The sequence below is a fragment of the Equus przewalskii genome, chromosome 1 (assembly GCF_037783145.1).
Source record: "Equus przewalskii isolate Varuska chromosome 1, EquPr2, whole genome shotgun sequence".
Classification (NCBI taxonomy): Eukaryota; Metazoa; Chordata; class Mammalia; order Perissodactyla; family Equidae; genus Equus; species Equus przewalskii.
In genome coordinates this window covers 145,797,117-145,818,878 of record NC_091831.1, presented here as the reverse complement: position 1 = coordinate 145,818,878, position 21,762 = coordinate 145,797,117, and the positions used below count along the sequence as shown (strand labels likewise).

General features: G+C 38.8%; 1 protein-coding gene across 5 annotated transcripts in view; it reads right to left on the bottom strand.

Moving 5' to 3' along the window:
• TP53BP1 (tumor protein p53 binding protein 1) overlaps nucleotides 1-21,762 on the bottom strand; it is a 91,595-nt gene that overhangs the window by 68,255 nt on the left and 1,578 nt on the right. For all 5 annotated transcript variants that reach the window (XM_008528509.2, XM_008528513.2, XM_070582150.1 and 2 more), the window contains exons 2-5: nucleotides 5,598-5,824; nucleotides 4,830-5,014; nucleotides 4,540-4,633; nucleotides 4,211-4,295 (exon numbers count right to left, since the gene is read on the bottom strand). In XM_008528509.2, coding sequence (XP_008526731.1) covers nucleotides 4,211-4,295; nucleotides 4,540-4,633; nucleotides 4,830-5,014; nucleotides 5,598-5,604 — 371 coding nt within the window. In that variant the 5' untranslated portion in view covers nucleotides 5,605-5,824. The remainder of the gene's footprint in view (nucleotides 1-4,210; nucleotides 4,296-4,539; nucleotides 4,634-4,829; nucleotides 5,015-5,597; nucleotides 5,825-21,762) is intronic.

Genomic DNA, 21,762 nt, shown 5'->3' with positions numbered 1-21,762 from the left:
AAGAGGAGGATTGATGGCAGATGCTAGCTCAGGGGGCTAATCGTCCTCAAAAAAAAAAAAAAAGGACTAGAAGGACTTACATCTAGGATATACAATCATGCACTGGGGGGCTTTGGAATGAAAAAAAAAAGAGGAAGGTTGGCAACAGATGTTAGTTCAGGGCAAATCCTTCCCTGCTTTAAAAAAAAAAAAATTGGAAGAGTGTTGTGAGTTAAATCCTTATCCTTCGTTATGGAACTCAACTGTCTTAATCTGATAAAACCAGAAAAGGGAGTACAATAGTGTTACTTAGTTTTACAAAAGTATTAAGAGCTAGGAAGATAACCTCCCAAAGAAGTAAAAATACAAACATTTAAAGTGGGTTGCCTCTGTGAAAGGGAAGCAAGGGTGGGAAACGACTCTTTGCTTTTCATTATAAGCTCTTTTTAAAATAAACTCTGTATTTATATTACTGTTAAAAATATTTAACTGATCTCATCAAAATTAAAAACCTGCTCTGAGAAAAACTCTCCGAAGAGGATGAAAAGATAAGCTAAGGATGAGAGAAAATATTTGTAAACTACATATCCTACAAAGGACTAGTATCCAGAATATATGAAGACCTCTGAAAACACAACAAAAAAAAAAACAATCCAATTAGAAAATGGGCAAAAGATATGAACAGACATTTCCTTGAAGAGGATGTACAGCTAGCAAATAAGCACATGAAAAGATGTTGATCATTATTAGCTATTAGGGAAACACAAATTAAAACCAGAATGAGCTATCACTACACACTTAACAGAACGGCTAAAATAAAAAATAGTGACAACACTAAACGAGAGAAAATGGATCTCTCATACATTGATAACGGGACTATAAAATGATACAAACACTCTAGAAAACAGTTTGACAGTTTTTTATAAAACTAAACATGGAACTACCATAGGACCAAGCAACTGTCCATCTGGCCATTCACCCTAGAAACAGGAAGACTTACGTTCACACAAAAACCTGTAGGCAAATGTTCATAGCAGCTTTATCTCTAATAACCAAAAACCAGTATCAACCCAGACTTCCTTCAAACAGGTAAATGGTTAAACAAACTGTGGCAGGGGCCGGCCTAGTAGCACAGCAGTTAAGTGGGCAAGTTCCACTTCGGCGGCCCAGGGTTTGCCAGTTCAGATCCTGGGTGCGGACATGGCACCGATTGGCACGTCATGCTGTGGCAGGCGTCCTACATATAAAGCAGAGGAAGATGAGCACAGATGTTAGCTCAGGGCCAGTCTTCCTCAGCAAAAAGAGGAGGATTGGCAGCAGTTAGCTCAGGGCTAATCTTCCTCAAAAAAAAACAAAAACAAAAACAAAAACCCGTGGCATATCCATACCATGGAACTACTTACTCAGCAACAAAAAGGAATGAACTATTGATACACGCAACAACTTGGACAGATCTCCTGGGAGTCATGCTGACGGAAAACAGCTAATCCCAAAAGGTTACACACTGTATGATCCCATTTATATAACATTTTGAAATGACAAAATTTTACAGATGGAGGACAATTTTAATTTGTGGCTGCCAGGAGTTCAGGTGCGGGAGGGGGAGGTAAGCGTGGTGATAAAAGGGCAACACCAGGAGCCAGCCCCGTGGCCGAGTGGTTAAGTTCGCACACTCTGCTGCAGGTGGCCCAGTGTCTTGATGGTTCGAATCCTGGGTGCGGACATGGCACCGCTCATCAAGCCATGCTGAGGCGGCGTCCCACATGCCACACTAGAAGGACCCACAACTAAAATATACAACGATGTACCAGGGGTCTCTGGAGAGAAAAAGGAAAAAAATAAAATCTTAAAAAAAAAAAAGGGCAGGCAACACTAGGGATTCTTGTGGTATTGGGCCTGCTCAGTATCTGGACCATAGTGGAGGATACACAAACCTACACAGGTGATTAAACTATATAAAAATTAACACACACGAGTACAAGTAAAACTGGGAAAATCTGAATAAGTTCAGTGGATTTTATCAATGTCAGTATCTTGGTTGTGACGTTATACTACAGTTTTACAAAATGTCACCACTGGGAGAAACTGGACCAAGTGTACAATGGACCTCTCTGCATTATTTATTACAACTGCATGTGAATCTACAAGCATCTCAATTTAAAAAAAAAAATGTTTAAGGGAGATACAAAAATATCCATTATTTTTTCAGTATTATATTTTTTAAGATGCTCCATGTTTAGACCCATTGGCTTACATCAATAGGATACTACATAAGAAAGGAAGATTTTTTGGAATTTTATGACGTAGAAAAGTTCACAAGCAGTTTTCAAAATATCTGCATTAATGACTAAACGCAATATAAAGAGATCAATATACATGTGTTTTGAAGAGCTTTCATTCTTTTGGAATCAACCTCAAATTCTTTCCAGCTTTATAACCTTTGCACATGCAGTTCCCTCTGTCTGGAAAGCTCCTCCTCTCACATGCCACAATTCTCTCCAGCCCTTCAACCATGCCTAACAAATTCATATTTATAGTTTAGATCACATTCCTCAAAAAGGCTTTCTCCTAGCCCCAAGATTAGGCTATATATTCTATTTTTTCCCTCTTTGCAATGATCACAATTATAAATGAATAGCTATTTGTGTAATGATTTAATGTCTATCTGTCTTCCCTATTAAATTATAAGCTCCATGATGGCAAAGTCCCTTCACAACACCTGCCACAATGCCTGCACATTTACTGAATGTAAGCATTCAAGTGTTTTTTTGGAGAAACAGCAACACATTGACGCCAAAAGGGAAAAGAAGTAACATGGGACTTCTCAACCAGCACTGCTTCATTTACAATGAGAGTAATGTACACTTCCTGTCCCCACTGGTTCAAACCAGTGTGCTGAGCCACAAAAATATAGTAGATAAGCCTGGCACATGTTCCTAAAGAGGTTAACATAAACTTAAATGCCTACAGAAAGCAAAGCAAGGTAACATAAATGAGTGAAGCAGCTAGGTTTAAGAAGAAAAGCACAAGCACTATAATAAATGACAAAAGAACACCTGGTCTCAGTGTCCAAGTACAACACTAAGTTGTAGGGGCTATGAGAGACCACAGCACTCATGCCCCATCTAAGCTGGCTGCTACTCACAGCTCCAACCAACTGTTGCCAATAATGCAACAGCTGCATTTCTTCTGGACTAGTAACGCCAGACCAGAAATCCAAGTTTTATGTGAAATTTCCCCATTTTTAAATCCTATCAATTAGTTCAAATATATCTTATAACCTTGTGTGGGCCAAATAAAACCAATCAGCAAGCCAAAATAAGCCCACCAATTTGCAGATTGTTCTAAAGCATCCAATTGATGATTTGGGATAAAAAATTCATGTGCAAACACAGAGTATTAAATAGAATGCAAAAACTTTTTTGGACATAAAACCACAGTCTTTCACTACCTCAAATTCTCCTCTCTGACTACCTCCCTTTTTTACTCTGCCACTCCAAGACTCCTGAAATGGTCTACATTCTCCTTTGATCTTAGGAGAATTTGGGCACAAGACTGAGAAGCATTGGATAGTAAAAAAGAAAGAGGACTTGAGCCAGAAGAACTCAAAGCCCAGCTCTGCCACTTACTAACAATGCATTCTAGAGTAAGTCATTTAACTTCTTTGCCTAGCAGTTTCCCCTCTATGTAATGGAAGTAACACAATGTCTTTATTGCACAGCTGCTTTAAGGACGAAATTAAATGGGAGTACAAACAACCAAATTAGTGCCTAACAAAGAGGATAAACTCACTATGGACAATGTAAAGATACATAAGACAAAGCAAAAACTGAATACTGTTTAGAGTAGGAACTAAACATTCTGGGTCTAAAACTGGGCTGGTTGGTGAAAAGCATGTCTAATAGTTTTGATAATATACCTAAATGTTTTTTTGATGATTTTTTTTCCTACCAATAAGTCATATCTATACTAAGAATAAGGAATGCTTATTTTGTTTTCACATGCACAAGACAGATTACAATTTAAACAATGTAAGTGTAAAAAATGTTACCTTCACAAAAGAGATTCCAGCTATAAGTAATAAGAAAATACTAGCTAATACAATTCTCAAATCCCACTCCCTAATTCACAATAAGATTAATCCCTTTATCCTTGAGATGAGGCAACAGGTACAGATAAAAGAATTGCTCCATTAATTAATTTAAATAAATTCCTTCAAACACTAGTATACCTGCTTGTCCTGTTTGGCTGAGGTAACTGTTCAATGACCTGACTGACAGAACCACATGCGTCCAAATGAGAAGAATCCATAGGGTCTGAAAAAAATAATTGGATATTAACACAAAAAGCCTTTACCACCAAACTTTAATACAAACTCAGGAATGTGGACAATACCAATCTAATCAGCTACATTAGAAAACCAACCTGAGTGCCTACTATGCACCAGATACTGTGCGAGACTTCCTTTCATACGTTCACCACACCCATGTAATGTTTAAATCTACCCAGCTCCAACAACAGCACCCTTGCAAAAGGGACTAATAACTTTAAACACCTCACCTGCAGCTTTGTTTTCTTTCAGATGTTCATTGAACCCACTATTGCTGTCTCCTTGTTCTTCTCCAGCTGTTTGTTCAGGATTGGACACAACATCCTAGAAAATATACATATATAATAGCCCCACTATATACGAAATAGTCCAAAATGAGACTTCTTTGTGAACATGCTGCTTTCATTTTTCCAACCAAATTTATCCAACATAGTGATCTCCTAAGTACTTACATTTGCTCGGTGGTCCAGACTAGGAAAAAAACATCTGCTCAATCATTTCCAAACAAGATAACACTCACCAACACAGGGTTCTCTTTGTGTGTCTGTAGATTAGGAAGGTGTCGAGACAGCATACTGAAGTGAGAACCAGAATCATCTTCTAGAACCTGGCTTTCAGGCTGAGAATCTTCAATTATCAGGCAAGGAGTGTCTTGCTGAGAGAAATCTGAATCCAACTGACTTCCAGTAGGGTCCATCTGCTCCCCTGGAATGGATCAACAAAAGATCAGTTCTGTGTAACTCACTAGCCTTCCTCATGCAGTCTGAGCTTAAATAATGGGGCGGAAGTACAAGAGGTGGAAAAGGGGACCAGTCTAGGACTCTTCCAATTAAAACATTATATTTATAATTGCTGCATCCGCTTTCCTATCATACCTCCCAATACCTGATTTCCTTGGTATTTACAATCAACCTGTCTATCCCTCTCTCACGCTTCTTTTCCATCACCTTCCCGGAGACACCCTTTCCTCTCCTTGCTAACCTCTTCTCTCCCCGCCCCTTTTTCCATCCCCCACAACGCTCTCTGTATCTTTCTGGCGACTCTACCACCCCCCAAAAGGCTGCTTTGTAATCTCTGTTCGCCTGAACCCCCAGAGCCCTTCACGTTTCCTCACGACCACCTAGCCTTCCAAGCTACTGGTTCCCCACCCCCTCCTCAGGGCCCTCCAACCCTTTCCCCGTCACCGCCGCCATGCTTGCCGCCCCGCCCCCTCCGGTAAGCCATCCCTTCAGACCCGAATCCCAAGCCTTGAGAGCTAACTGCGCCCCCACTTTCCTCCAAACAGTACCAGGCATCCCGGCGGGAGGTCCTTCGCGCTCGAGCTAGAGGTCTCTGCACGCTCCCCAGGTCCCTCCAGCTCGATCCCCAGGTCGCCGCTGTCGCCACCGCCGCCACCGGCCGCGAACTCCCCCTTTTCCCGTGGCGTCACGCAGTATCAGTTCGCCCATTCGCTGCTGCTGCCCGCCACTCAAGAAATCTCGTGGATGATTGGTGGCTGAGGCGGAGTGCCCCGCCCTACGTAAGAAAAAGGAACACGGCGGCGTGTTTCCATGGCAGCATGGACGTTGCAGGCCCTCCCCCTAGTACTGCCAGAGAATGACAGTATCCTTGAACTGAAGGGACCTTGAGAGGGCGTAAAATATATTCTCTTATCTCCAGGGCGATTGTTTGCACCAGTCCTCAGACATAAGAGAAAAAACCTGTTTTCCATCGTTCATGCACCTTAAGGCCCCCTCTCCCACCCTCTTCCATGGAAAAGGAGAGGGTTTCCCAGCTTTCCAATAAAAGGGCAAAGAAGAGGATCCAGGATGGCTAGTACTACTTAAGAGCTGGTGAAAATGAAGAGACAAACTCTTTGGGGTTTACTTGTGTCGATCAGGATCCCTTTTGTGGGCCTCTACCTGAATTCAAGGGCCTCACATTACGTCTCTGTTAGGTTTGTTTTTTTTTTCTCCTTTATATTGTCCGAGGGCCCTAGTAAGTCATATTTTTTCCCATTGCCCTTTCCAGTCTGGAACGTAAGTCAAGCTTCACGTTGGCTTATCATTGCCCTATCTTTTATGGGATTGCAGCCTACAGAGACGATAGCCCCAGACATTTTTTTGCACCTCCCTTTAAGAGAATTGACATAGTGATTCTCAGACTCCCTGTTGAGGAGAACAGCTGCCGCCCTTTAACTAGATGACCTCAAAGATCCCTCCAAGCCGTGAGAGTCTATTATCCTAATTATGGTGCCAGGGTCTTATAGAGGGTGTGGCACCTGTGACTTGTATTAATGAACTAGGCCTCGTGAGGAATATGTATTTTTTTTAATTTAAGTGGTGTTTGGATCTGGGATGGAATTCTAGCCAGAGCAGCTGTCAATAGGCAAAGCACCTAGCACACTGCCATGCATATACATAGTAGGCATTCAGTAGAAGGTAGTTTTTTCTCTCAACCCCAGGCTCAGGATGACTTCGGCAAACGCCAACAATGATTCTCCAATCTTATAAATGCCCAGTGCAGCACCTGATATAGGCTAAGCTGAAGTAGAGCATCCTACCAACCAATTTTCTCCCTGCTGTTATAAATTACAGTGATCGTATTTTCCAAACCAAAAATCAAAGCATGTCATCTGAGGATATGTTACTTATGGGCAAAAAGGACAGACTCCTTGAAATGAAACTGCCCTGAAAAATCTAGAATCTATTGTTGCTATAACTAGAATATAATTAGGCTCCCCAGAATGGGTTTGTTTGTTTTTTTTTTTTTTTTTGAGGAAGATCAGCCCTGAGCTAACATTTGCCAATCCTCCTCTTTTTGCTGAGGAAGACTAGCCCTGAGCTAACATCCGTGCCCATCTTCCTCTACTTTATATGTGGGACGCCTACCACAGCATGGCTTGATGAACCGTGCCATGTCCACACCTGGGATCCGAACCAGGGGACCCCAGGCTGCCAAAGCAGAACATGCGCACTTAACCACTGCGCCACCGGGCCGGCCCCCCAAGAATGGTTTATTAGTGGAGCAAAAATGGAATGGAGCACACGGAGACACATCCCACTTCTTAATCTTGAAATCATTTATAATTGACTCCTCTCTTCCTCCACTTCTAATGTTGCCGAAGACCAGTGACCAAATAAATTTAATCTTAAAAGGACTAGATCAGGTCAATATTAACTGCGCTAGTAAAGTGAATTCATCTACTCAATTTGAGAAGACATAAACAACCAGGTCTTCTTGTGAGCAAATCTTGACTTTGATTCCCATAAAAATCCTCCAAAAGTTACTATATTTTCACTCTTCTCTGTCCTGCTATTGCATTTCTCCTCCCCAAGCAAGACATAAATAAATAGGCCTTCTTGATTGTTTGACAAAGAGCTATAAACCTCAACAAACATGACTAAAAATAAATAGCTAAGGAAAAAAGTGAACCAGAGCCATTTCCGTTACTAAATAAAACAAGAACCTTAAAAAACTGTGAAGAAAAATTGTGAATCCCTTGTTAGGCAGTATGACAATTAAATCAATCATTAAATTACCCAGAAAGATCAGAAAATGCAGGCAGGATAGTTACCCACTGAGGCTGTGACTGATTGCCGTTAAGTGAGCCAAAGGCCTTTATTGACTCTTAGATTGCAAAGGACCATCAGTACATCTACCTATCTACAGGTGCATCTTTACCTAAGCCACCTCAGAGAGAAATCTAATCTACCTCTAAAGTCCTCCTAGACAAGAAAATTCCATCAGAGGTTTAAAGTTTAACAAACTTCATTGTCAGGAACTTTTCTTCTAATCGTCCAACCTAAATCATTTATTCTAGAGCTTAAAGCTATTTCCTCTCATATTGTCTTTAATTGGTAATTTTAAAACCTGGATAAATTCTCATAAGGCTGGGATCATCTCCTCTGGTCCAATAATTCCATAGCATATTTCAAGCAATTCAATAATAAATATAAGTTTTGTATACTTCATTAGTCTTTTTCTGAGGTCTCCTCACAGACTTCTCTAAGCAAAAGGACCCCACACAGTTTAATCCTACCTCACAGACACTATTTACCAAGCTTTAAATTTGCTTCATAGTTTTCCTCTGGAAACTCACAGTTTGGGAGAACTTACCTGAGGATATGAAAAGTACTGAATATAATGATAAACTATTATATATCCTCGTAGGCTGGAATATTAAAGTATTACATGCTGACTTATATTTAACACATAACTGCTTCTGACCCCTATACTGCCTTCTGTTGTACTTGGGCCTATACAATCACGTCCAGCCATATACCAATGATATAATTAATTAATAACATGTATTATATTTTTACTATGTGGTAGGTATTGTGCTCTGTTTTACATTCATTATCTCACCTAAAAGTCTCATGACTCTTTGAAGGTTATAAATGAGGACACTAAGGCTTAGAGAGATGAGATAATTTACACAATGTCTCAGAGCAAGCAAGAGAGAGAGTCAGAATTTGAACCCAGTCTGTCTAACTGCAAAAATTTTATATATCCATGATTGAAAAGGACCAGTGACAAAGAAATGGCAAAACAGTTGATACAAAACTTTTTTTGTTTTAAAATATATTTTTATTTGAATACTGAATATGGGTGTCCCTAATGTTCTAGGAATTGACAATAATTAAAATAATATGAAGAAAACAGAGGAGGACCTGAAAAGTTACCAACTCTACATCCTTATGAAGAAGTTAAGTCAACAAAGAGGTGATGACATAATTAAAATGTGAAAACAAATTGCTTAAGGTAGTCAGTAATTATCTATGATACTCTATTAACTTCCTAACACTAGGCTGATACACTTATAGGTACTTATAACCCCTGCAGTGGAAGCAATCCCAAATGGACTGCATCTTATCTCTACAGAACTTCCTCCTGTTAATATCAAGTAACTTTTCATTTTGAAAGACATTTAAGAGCAACAGAAAAGTTGCAAAAATAGTAAAATAAAAAAATAGTATATTGATCTCTCATAAACCCTTTCACCTAGATTCACATTATTAACATTTGCCACATTGCTCCTGTTCATTTTTTTTATTGTGGTAAAATATACATAATATGAAATTTACCATTTTAACTATTTTTAAGTGTACAGTTCAGTGCCGTTAAGAACATTCACATTGTTGTGCAACCATCACCACCATCCATCTCCAGAACTTTTTCATCTTCCAAAAATGAAACTCTGTGCCTACTCAACACTTACTTCCCATGCGCCTCTCCCTCCAGTTCCTGGCAACTACTAGGAGGCTGAGGGGAGGGAGGAATAGGGAGTTATTGTTTAATAAGTACAGAGTTTGAGTTTGGGAAGATGAAAAAGTTCTAGAGATGGATGGTGGTGATAATTGCACAACAACATGAATGTTCTTAATGTCACCAAACTGTACACCTAAAAATGTTTAAAATGTTAAAGTTTATGTTATATGTATTTTACTATAATAATGTTTTTTAATGAGACAAAACTAAATTTTAATATTTAAAGATCATACCTAGATCACTAAAAAGTAAAGAAATGACATGATTGCAATAAAAGTCAGGACTAGCAGTTAATTTTAGAGAGGATAGAGGGGTTGTGATTCTTTAGGAGCCAATTGAGGTGGTTGGAAATGTCCTATTTTTATTACCAGGGGCATTACACAAGTGTACTATTTATAATTCATACATTTGTACATTTATATCTTACTTACTCTTTTATTCTGTATTATTTTACAGTAAAGATGATTTAAAATAAACAAACATTATTGATGCTAAAACTAGCACTGTGGTGAAACAGAGGGTATTTACATGATCTAAAACTATCTCCCTAAAATGTATTGAATTATTACAAATAGAAAGTAGTAAATTTGCAGTGAAAAAATTTGGTAACTTAACCAAGTGATCCCAGTTAACATCACCAGTAATGGGACAAAATGTCATCACGTGTTGCTGGATATGACACACTGAGAAGGAAACATTGCTTTAATTGTATTCCCGCCAAAAATTCATAACCTGAATCTGATCATAAGGAAACATCAGATAAGCCCAAAATGATGGATGCTCTACAAATAAGGAGCTTATATTCTTCAAAGAGAGAGAGAAGAGAGAGAGAGAGAAATGCCAAGATCAAGAAGGACAAAGAAAAGGGCTGGCCAGGTGGTGTAGTGGTTAAGTTGGCGCACCCAGGTTTGGCAGCCTGGATTTGCGGCCCAGATCCTGGGCGCAGACCTAGCACCACTCATCAAGCCACGCTATGGTGACATCCCACAAAAAAAGTGCAAGATTGGCAACAGATGTTAGCTCAGGGCCAATCTTCCTCACACACACACACACACACACACAAATGACAAAGAAAGCCTAAGGAACTGTTTCAGATTTGAGGAGACCAAGGAGACAAGACCATCAAATGCAACAGGTAATCCAGAACTGAATCCTGGACAAGAACTTGGTTTTCTTTCTGCCATAAAGAACTCTAATGAGAGAACAGGTGATATTGTAGATTGTATAGTAGTATTGAATCTATGTTATTTTCCTGATCCTGATAACTATACTGTTGTTATGTGAAAAAAAAAAAGAAAACAAAAAGAGAGTGGTACCAAATTATCCAAGTTTGGAGCTGAGTGGGATTTGGTAATAAGCAAAACTACAAGAAAAGTTTACCCTCACCCAACGTAGGAGTAGGATGAGAGCAAGAAAAGTAATATTCTTAGAGCCTTTGGAAACTGCCAGGAATCAGAGCCAGGATGGTAGAAGGTGAAAAAAGTTCATATTGCAGGTTAAAACAAAAACAAAAAACCAGCTACTCCTAAACTCTTAAGTCTCAATGGGAAGAAGGCAGTTTTTATGTTCTGGGGCTGAGAAATCTAAGCAAACAAAACACTTCAGTGGACAAGGACACGAAGCTGATTCCTACTCATGCATGAGCGGCTAAGCCGTGAAATGTTTACTCATCTTCTGAGATAAGTGTGTGTACGTAAAGTCACGTGCACATAGTGCCTAGTTTTGGGTCCTACTCCCCATGTCATTATTTCATATCCCCCTTCATTCTACTCTGAGTCACCTCACCCATTTCCCCTCTGTAGTGTCTTAGATAGGTTTGGATCCCAAAGGCTGATCTAGGCTGTACAGTGCTAGTGTGCCAACTAGTTGGCAAGAACAACTCCACATAAGAACATGTCTTGGCCCTGCTCAAATACAAGCCCATCAACATAGGGAGTCTCATGAATCTGAAGCCAGAAAATTCATAGCCCTGGCAAAATTTCCTCACAAACTCAAGTTCATTTGTTAATTTTAATTCACTTCTGTACAAGGTACCATTCTGGCTCCATGATGGTGGAGAGAGAGCAATGTATAAAGATGATTAAGATCTAGTTCCTACCCTCAGGGAACTTAGAACTTATAGAGGAGATAAGACATGTATACAAACAACTAGAATTAAAAAATACAGCAAAAGAGCTGTAGGATTTCAGAGGAGAAAGAAATCGAAAGAGAATTTTAGTCATTTGGTTATAATGAATACTTATTGAGCATTTACTATGTTCTAAGTTCTATTTACTCTCTCTTCTTTCTTGATCCCATCCTGTCTCATTGCTACAACCATCATCAATATGCCAATGACTCCCAACTTTCTATGTCCAGTCCAGACCTCTCTCCCAAATCCCAAACTTATATATCAAACTGCCTATTCAATACCTCCGTTTGGATGTCCAACTGACATCTTAAACTCAACATGCTTAAAATTGAATTCATCTTTTCTACCAAACCTGCTCCACTTGCAGAACTTCCCCATCTTAGTTGGTGGCAACTTCATCCTTCTTGTTGTTTATAACAAAAAGCTTGGAGATATTCTTTTCATTTTTGTAACAGAAAAAGAAAAGATAACCTATGTACTTATCCAACTTCAACAATTATCAGCAAATCCCCAACCTTATTTCATCTGTATCCCCACCTACTTCCCCCCAACTGATTATTTCTAAGCAAATCCCAGACATCATAAAATTTCATTCATAAATATTTGTATGTGCGTCTAAAACACAGAGAATCTTTTAAATATAACAATATCAACACACCCAAAGAAAATTAACAGTAATTTCTTAATGTAATCAAATATGTAGGGTTCAAATTTCTACAGTTGTCTCATCTTTTTTTTATTTTTTACAATTCCAAACAAGGCTTTCATGTTGCATATGGATGATACTTACCTACTTACCTTAGGTCTCTTTTAATCTGTAAGTTCTGCCTCTTTTTAATTTCCTACAATTTATTTATTTGTTTATGAAACCAGGTCATTTGTTCTGTAAAATTTGCAACATTGCAGATTTTTCTGATTGCATCCCTGTGGTGTCATTTAATGTATTTCTTTTTCCCTTTTATTTCCCATAAATGGGCAATTAGATACACTTGATCAGATTTATGTTCCTTTTTTCTTTTTTGGCAGGAGTGCTTCATAAGGGGTATCATAAACTTCCTACTGAATCGCATCAGGAGACATAACACCTGGTTAAATGTATTTCTGTTTTGTTACAACTGATTAATAGGTTCAAATGTTACCCCCCTTTTACCTGATAGTTTAGCAGTTACTGGTAATCATTACCTAGCTGCATTATTTCACCAGGCGCTGCAAAACAGTGATATTCTAATTTTAACATACTCTCTTCATTTATCAGCTGGAATTCTTCTATAAATAAGAACTTTCTCTTCATCAAATATTTGATTACCTAAAGAAAGGCAGGATAAATGCTTAATTCTTTCCTTTGATTTACTAGTTTTCAAAATATTGAGTTGAGGTTCTCTATATAATACAGTTCCCAAAATAATAAAGTCCTCTAGCATACTGCAAAGATGACTAATGAGATTTTTGTTTTTAGTATCACTATGAACTCAAGGATTCTTAACACATTCGATGTGCTTCAATCCACTGCATTTATTGTTAATTTTAAAATGCATATTTTCCCATCTTTGGACTATAGAAGTCCCTTCAGATTAGCTCCAGAGCTTTTGACATGATTCCACTCAGTAGTCTTTGATAGCTTCCTTGCTTTCTGTTATAACAAGATGTTCTAGGGTTGTTTATTTCCTGCCCCAGATCTGGAATCAGACATTTCTCTGAGAAGTCTTGCTTCATTTTAGCAGTAAACGGCAATGAAAGACCACAGTTTGGATGGTTGGAATGCTTATTACTACTAGATTGGTCATTGTTTCGCTTTTTCCAATTAAATTTTAGGATTTTAGGGATTCGACACAACTTTCTTGATATTATATTTGTATCTCTTTCTCTTATGATCAACATCTTGGTTCCTGATAACATTAACATAATTTATTTATTTACTTTATTCTATTATACATAATCATTTCAGAAAAAAATACCAGTATTATTACTAATGAGATGACTAATGAAAACAGTTTAATATTTCTTTGCAGTTGATTTTTCTCCTTAGGGTAGATCCCGTTAAAAATGTACAGTTAAGACACATGCTATAACATAGACGAATCTTAAGGACATTATGCTAAGTGAAATAAGCCAGTCACAAAAAGATAAACACTGAGTGATTCCACTTCTATGAGGTACTTAGAGTAGTCAAAATCATAGAGACAGAAAGCAGAATGGGGGTTACAAGGGCCTGGGGAGAGGGGGGAATTGGGAGCTATTGTCTAATGAGTATAGAGTTTCAGTTTTACTAGATGAAAAGAAATATGGAGATGAATGGTGGTGATGGTTGTAGAACATTATTAATGTAGTTAATATCACTGAACTGTTGAGTTAAAAATGGTTAAAATGGTAAATTTTATGTATATTTTGCTACTATAAAAATTTTTTGAAAAAAAGTACGAATTACTATATTTTAAAGTCATTTGAAATAATTCTTCTACCACTTTCATACAGTTAATTTATTTCATTTTGTTTTTAGTTTTTAGTGGCTGCTTTATTTTTATTTTTTTATTGAGGTAAAATTCAAATACAGTGAAATGCACAGCTCTTAGTTGTATAATTTGATGAGTTTTGACAAATCTATACATCTGTGAAACCTATATACCAAGCAAGATATAAAACACTGTCATCACTCCAGAGAGTTTTTCACGGCAACCATGTTCTAATTTCCATCACTATAGATTAGTTTTGTTGTTCAACAGTTTTATATAAATGGAATCATACAGTATGCAGTCTTTTGTATTCTTCTTCTTTTGCTCAGCACAACCTTTTTGAGATTCATCCATGTTGTTGCATGCATCAGTAGTTCACTCTTTTTTATTGCTCAGTAGTAGTCTATCATATACATGTTCCACAATTTGTTTATCAGTTCTCCTACTGATGGATATTTGGGTTGTTTTGGATCATTATAAATAAAGCTGCTATGAACATTCATAAACAAGTCTTTTTGTGAACATACATTTTCACTTCTCTTGGGTTGATATCCAGGAATGGAACTGCTAGGTCTTAGAATAGGTATTTAAGTTAATAAGGAACTGCCAAACAGTTTTCCAAAATGACTGTATAATTTTATCCTCCCACTAACAACATATGAGTTTCAGGTGCTGCACATCCTCACTAACATTTGGTATTGTCAGCGCGAAATAGTATTTCATTGTGTTTTTCAGTAAACCATACATATCATTCATGTACAATAAAATGTGCTCATTTTAAGTGTAGAGTTTGATGAGTTCAACAAATGGATACATGTGTGTAGCCACCACTACAATCAAGTATAGAACATTTTCATCATCCCAAAAAGTTCCCTTCTCCCCCTTTGCAATCAATTCCCATCCCCTCCCCAGCCCCAAGCAACCAATTATTTGCTTTCTATCACTGTATATAAGTTTTTCACATTCTAGAATTTCATCTAAACTTATTCATGCAGTATGTACTTGTGGTGACCGTAAAAATGCACCACTGAAATATGCTTGCAGAGAGCATAACTGACTGATGACCCCACCTGCTGCCACTCTGGAACTACCCCCACATTAGCACCAAAGCCACACTTCCCATGGGCTGATCCCCAGACAATGCCAGAGCATGACAGGGCTACAAAGGCAGGCCCAATCCTGTGATACACAAGATTCCTCCAACAGCTGCCTTTGACTTGAAGACTCTTTATCAGCGTGGTCAAACCTTTCTTGGAACCATACTGTAGGACAAAACTCTTCCTTTCCAATCCTCATTCCTTCTCTCTCTCCTTCCACAGATGCCAGACCTGTTTCTTGGTGTGAAGGTGCTCTCTGCCTTCCCCTGATCCCTCCCTGTGCTGGTTTAAAATATATCCAAAAATTCATTGACACTTCCTTCAAAAAGTAGAGCCAATTTCCCTCCTTTTGAGAGTAGACTAGACTTAGTGACTTGTTTCTAATAAACAGAATAAGATAGAAGTGAGGATGTCTAATGTCCAATACTATCTCATAAAAAGGCATTGTGGCTCCCTCCTTACTCCTTCTTGGTTCACTTGCCCTAGGAGAACCCAGCTGCCATATCATGTGGATACTCAAGTAGACCTATGGAGAGGCCTACATAGGGAGGAGCTGAGGCTTCCTGCCAATAGCCATGTGAGTGAGCCATCTTGGAAGTAAATCATCCAGCCTCAGTCAGGCCTTCAGATTATTGTAACCCCAAGCAATAAATTGACTGCAACCTTATGAGAAACCTTAAGCCAAAACCACTCAGCTAATTTGCTCCTGGATTTCAGATCCTTAGAACCTATCTGAGATAATAAGTATTAGTCAGTTTAAACTGCTAAATTTTGGAATAATTTGTTTCAAAGCAACCAATATGCTCCCCCAATAAATCTCTTGCACATCTAATTATGTCTTGGCAACTACTTCTCAGGAGACCAACTAACACAGTATTCTTTTGTGTTTTGTTTCTTTTGTTCAGCATAATGTTTTTTACTTTTCATCTACATTGTATACATCTGTAGTTTCTTTTTATTACTGATAGTATTCTATTGCATGAAGTTACCACAATTTGTTTATCCATTCTCCTGTTGATGGACATTTGGGTTGTTTCCAGTTTTTGGCTATTATGAATAAAGTTGCCACAAACAGCCATCGCAGGTCTTTCTGTGGACATACATGTTTTCATTTCTCTTGGGCAAATGCCTAGGAATGGAATTGCTAGATTGTAGGGTATATATTTGTTTAATTTTGTAAGAAACTTCCAAATACTTTTCTAAAGTAGTCATAATATTTTACACTACTATTAGCAGTATATGCGAGTTCTATTTGTTCCCATCCTTGCTAACATTTGGTGTTATTGGTCTCCTAATTTTTGCCATTTTCTGGATGATGTGACATTACACTGTGGTTTTAATTTGCATTTCCCTAGGAATAATGATGTTGAACCTTTTTCACCTACTTACTGGCCAGTTGTATATCTTCTCTTGTGAAAATCAATTCAAATTGTTTGTCCACTTTGTAATTGGATTGTCTTTTTCTATTGATTTGTGGGAGATTTTTAAAAATATATTCTGCATCAAGTCAGTTTTCAGATTGGTCATTTTGACTGGATTTGTTTTACACTTATGTAAAATATTTCTATGATTCCAAAGTCAAATTTACAAAATAAGATAGATTCAAAAAAGTCTACCTTCCATCCCTGGCTGCCTTACAATTTGTTTCTTCTCTCATCCCATAGGTAACTTTTATTCTTTTCAAGTTTTTGGTTTATTTTCAGAGTCATTATTTACTCTCTTTCTCTCTCATTCCTCATTTGATGAGGCAGGAAATCAGGTTGGCTCTACCTTTAAAATACTGTGTGCCTAGAATCCCACCGATTCCCACCACCTCCACTGACATCCCTCTGATCTCTATCGTTGCTCACCTAGATTACTGCAAGTTCCCCGACCGGCTTCCCACTTTAATCCTCACAACCTCTACAGTCTGTCTCACCACGGCAGCCAAAGTGAGCCTGTAAAAATCTAAATCAAACCATCATACGTTAATCAAACCATATCATTTCTCTGTTCAAAAGCCTGCATGTGTTCCCCATTTCATTCAGAGTAAAAACCAAAGTCCTAACAATGCCATAAGGCCCTATGTGATCTGGCTCCTAGTACCTCTCTGACCTCATCTCCTATTCTCTTTCTCTCACTCCTTTGCTCCAGCTACAATGGGCTCCAACTACTCCTCGAATGTACCAGGCATACAGCTACCTTAGGAACTTTGTACTGGCTATCCTCTCTGCCTACAAGACTCCTCTGCCAGATATTCAAATGGCTAATTCCTTTACTTCCTTTAAGTCTGTTCAAGTCACATCTTCTCAATAAGGCCTACCCTGACCAGCCTATTCAAAATTGCAACCCTTCCTGCCCCTTCACCATTCTTCCCCATCACTACACTCCCCACCAGCAGTCTCAATCATCTTTACCCTATTCTTTTCTTTTTTGCCATAAAGCAGTAATCACTTTTTGACATACTATATAATTTACCTCGTCGTTATCTGTCTCCCCCACTAGAATGTAAGCTGCACCAAGAGCAGAGATTTTTGTATTCCATTTTCTGGCACACAGTAAATGTTACTGAATGAACAAATGACTAAATAAATGAATTCTAGGCATTGTTCTAAGCATATTCAAGAACTTGTCCCATTTAATTCTCAAGATAAGCCTATAAGGTGAGGTGTTATTATTATAATTTGACAGATGAGGAAACTAAAGCACAGAGAGGATAAGCAACTTGCCCAAGTTCACACAGTTGGTAAGGGGGAAGTCAATTTCAGAGAAGCAGCTGTGTTTGAGTTAGGTCACACTCCTTAAATCCTTTGTGGAATGAGATGGAACCTTATTCCACAAATAAAGTAAATCATAAAGGTAAAGGTAAATAAATCCCTAGATGAGAATTAAGGGTAACAAAACATTCAAAGAAAAAGAGACAGCCTGAACAGGAAGCACAAGAATGATGAGGGAAAGGCAAATGACTCAGATTGACTGAACGAAAGGGTTAATGTGAGGTATTTCCAGGAGGTAATGTTAGAAAGGGAAGTTAGGGTGTATTATGAGGGATCTTCAAGAAAGAACTGATGAGAAGGAAGAGAAAAAGTATTTGTGATTTTGTTATAGTGTAAAGGAATAATATTTCTTCAACCCATGCATTCCCTGAAGGAAAACAACTCTATTCTATGAACACCTTGAAAAAAAGATGCAAAATTTAATTCACACACAGGCATGGCCTCAAAACTAAGTTATACATTTAGATTTAGATTCTCTTTATCATCATCGCATTCACCACCACAATAAAATCCTAGAGATCTCTGTATAAAGAGGTAGCTTTGTTCAGACTAAAGGAAAAGGTGATATCAGAGGCCACAGACCTCTGATAACTTCCATCTCACAGACTAATGGAATGGATAAGGCAAAATGTTATCCATAAATATTTCTTTTTCTCTTTTGGGAATCACTTTGTTAAATAGAAGAATGTGGAGCGTGAAGAAGGCAAAAGGGGAAATTTCTTCATTGTCTTTGCAATGCTCTGAAAGGGAAAGGTAAACTCAGTGCCTTTGCTCTTCCTATTACTTAATGTGAAAAAATAATAATTAATAAAATTATTCAATGAATATTCATTGTGGGCCTCCTCTGTGCCAGACATAGTAGTAAATGCAGACTTCTTCCCCACTCAACCTTTTTAGGGATTACTTTACTCAGTGCTTTTTTAAGAGGTTATTTTACTCAATACTTTTGCAAATAAACCAGCTGTTCATGCTAAGAGGTGACCCTATGGCTGCTGGTATGCATTATGATCGTAGTATTTTCCCCCAAAGCCAAGGATAAGCCTCTGACACAGCAATCCTGTAATCCAACACGCCTCTGTCTGTGTAAAGAACGCTTTATAGGCAGAACTGAGTACAGGATGGGAATCTGAGCTGCATGCAGCTCCTTTTGGATATTTTGGTTGATAAGACCATGCAATCCAGCAGGGCAGGCTGGAATTCTGCCAAATGAGCTCAGATCCCCAGAAAAACTAATGACATTCATCGGGCTGGAAGTAAGGGAGGAGCCAGTATCTTTTCTTTATGAATTATCAGAGCTGGCTTTAGCTCTATGGAGACCCCAGTCATTGAAAGGACTATGGTGCCCTTGTCACCAACACACGCATAATTCAAGATGAGTCTAATTAATTCCAATAAAGTTCTGATTTTCTCATGAGGATAACTTCAATAAGTTAAATATGAAATATAAAATCACATCCAGAAAAAATTTAGAGATGCCCCTCCTACCTTGTTAAGCATGTGCATAATTTACTTATTGAGTAATTTATCACTGTATATTATGCACAGTTGAAGGTCTGGGGGCTGAGAATCCTTTACCTGGCTTAAAATTAGCCAAGGCTATAATTATCTTTCATACCGTTTGAGATTTATATTATCTTCTGCCTTGTGCCCATTCCAGTGAGCACCCCAGGAAAGAACCTATAATAGTGACTTCCTTTTGCACCTCCTCTAACCTCCTCTTTCAGTGGTGGATTCCTAGAGATTCCTTCCACAATTCAAGGGTCCTTCATCAGAAATAGTTTGAAAAGCCTTTGTTGTAACCACTATATCTGCCAATGCTGCATGACGAGAGTGTGGAAGAAACTACAGAATAGGAGAATTCCCAAAAGATCATACCTGGTCAGTCCAGGGAGCCAATAGTTAAATGAAGCACTACAGTGGGCTCTATAACCACCATGCACTACTGCATGTACCTCACAATCATGCATATCACAAGTCCCCAACAATCTCCTTGGATAGGCCCTTGAATGACATCCTTTTACTGCTAGGTTCCTGCCACAGCATACTATTCCTAAACAAAATAAGTTTTTACATACTTTGCAATTCATGTATAAATGTATTTCTTTAATGTTTTTATTCAGCTTTCTATGCCTTGTATGTATATGCACGAGTGTTTTCTGTCTTCAGTTATAAATGCTGGAGCATAGATGCTAACATTCCATAGTTTTCTTTACACAGCACTTTGTACACTGCTATATGCCATTAGACACTTGGAAATATTTTCCAATAATATGATGATGATACAGGGATCTTCACCCAATGGCTAGGATACAATTTACCAAGGAAAGAGTGGGGTAATTAAGAGATACCAGTCTTTCTATGACATTATATGCCTTTGTCAAAGAAAAGCCTGCTGAATACTCATCCAGCATATATATGCAATTTTAGTACTATCATAGTCTGCATTTGCAGCTCTAATTAATAAAACCCAATTCCAGCAAGGCCTGAGATCATGGGCCTGAATTTCTGCCCCTATCATCTGATCAGTTTGTGGTCCTTCCCTATACCATTCAGATCTATTGTCTACCTCTTTGTCAGACTTGATGAAAGCAGAGCCTGTGGTTAACTGCTGCTGACCCTTATACTCAGGCCCTGTGCTAAAGGCCTCATCTCTACAGTTGCTATGGAAACTGTCCCCCTCCTCTCCCTGTAACCTATTCTGGCTCTCTACCTCCACGTGGCACTCTTTTCCAATTGCAGAAGAGAAGGCCTGCACATCTCTCCATGCTCTTGGCCAGATTTGGGTCTGCAAATGGTGGGGCAGAGATGTAAAAGAACATTGTCTCATGTGTCATATAGGGCAGGGCAGTCCCACCATCTGATGTTCTACCAGTACTCTTCTTTCTCCCTCTCTGCTACAAAAAGGCTTTTCAGAGGGGCTGGCCCTGTGGTTGAGTGGTTAAGTTCGCGTGCTCCACTGCAGGCAGCCCAGTGTTTCGTTGGTTCGAATCCTGGGCGCGGACATAGCACTGCTCACCAAACCACGCTGAGGCAGCATCCCACATGCCACAACTAGAAGGACCCACAACGGGGGGGGAAGAATATACAACTATGTACTGGGGGGCTTTGGGGAGAAAAAGGAAAAGAATAAAATCTTTAAAAAAAAAAAAGGATTTTCAGAGCCATGAATTTTTTTCCTATTGTGATATAATTGACATATTATATTAGTTTCAGGTAGGGCCACATCCAAATTGATTGCAGAATGAACTGGCTGTTTTCCTATATCACATGCTCCATGGTAGGGACCAGGATTGCTGTGAGTACTTAACATGCAGACACTGTCCAATCCTCAGGGCCTCTAGAGAGCAGGTGGATCAGAACGTGGCTTGCAAGCAGTCTTGCTGAATCAGGTACCGTTCTCTTTTCTACCTTGTACCACCTCCAAAGTATAAGGCAAATGGGATCAAAAAACGTGCTGTTGGAGTCCCATGGTGAAAACAGCTCTCTGTCTGATGCACACATTTACAGAGTGATTCAGTATCCTGGTTAAAAGAAGACGCTGGAGTACAGAGTAGGTGGTGCGGACACAGTGAGGAACGCGGGAGGGTGGACTTACAGCGCGCACCGTTTTTATAAGGATGTTCCAGTCATAAAACAGTGCCAGCCTCCTCTGTCCTCTTTCCCATCCCCTGGTTCTTTGGTTTTGGAAGGGTCAACCTCTTCTCTGGTTCAAACATTGCCCATTCTGTTTCGAGAATTCCCTGGGGGAAACAATACCACCGTCTCCCAA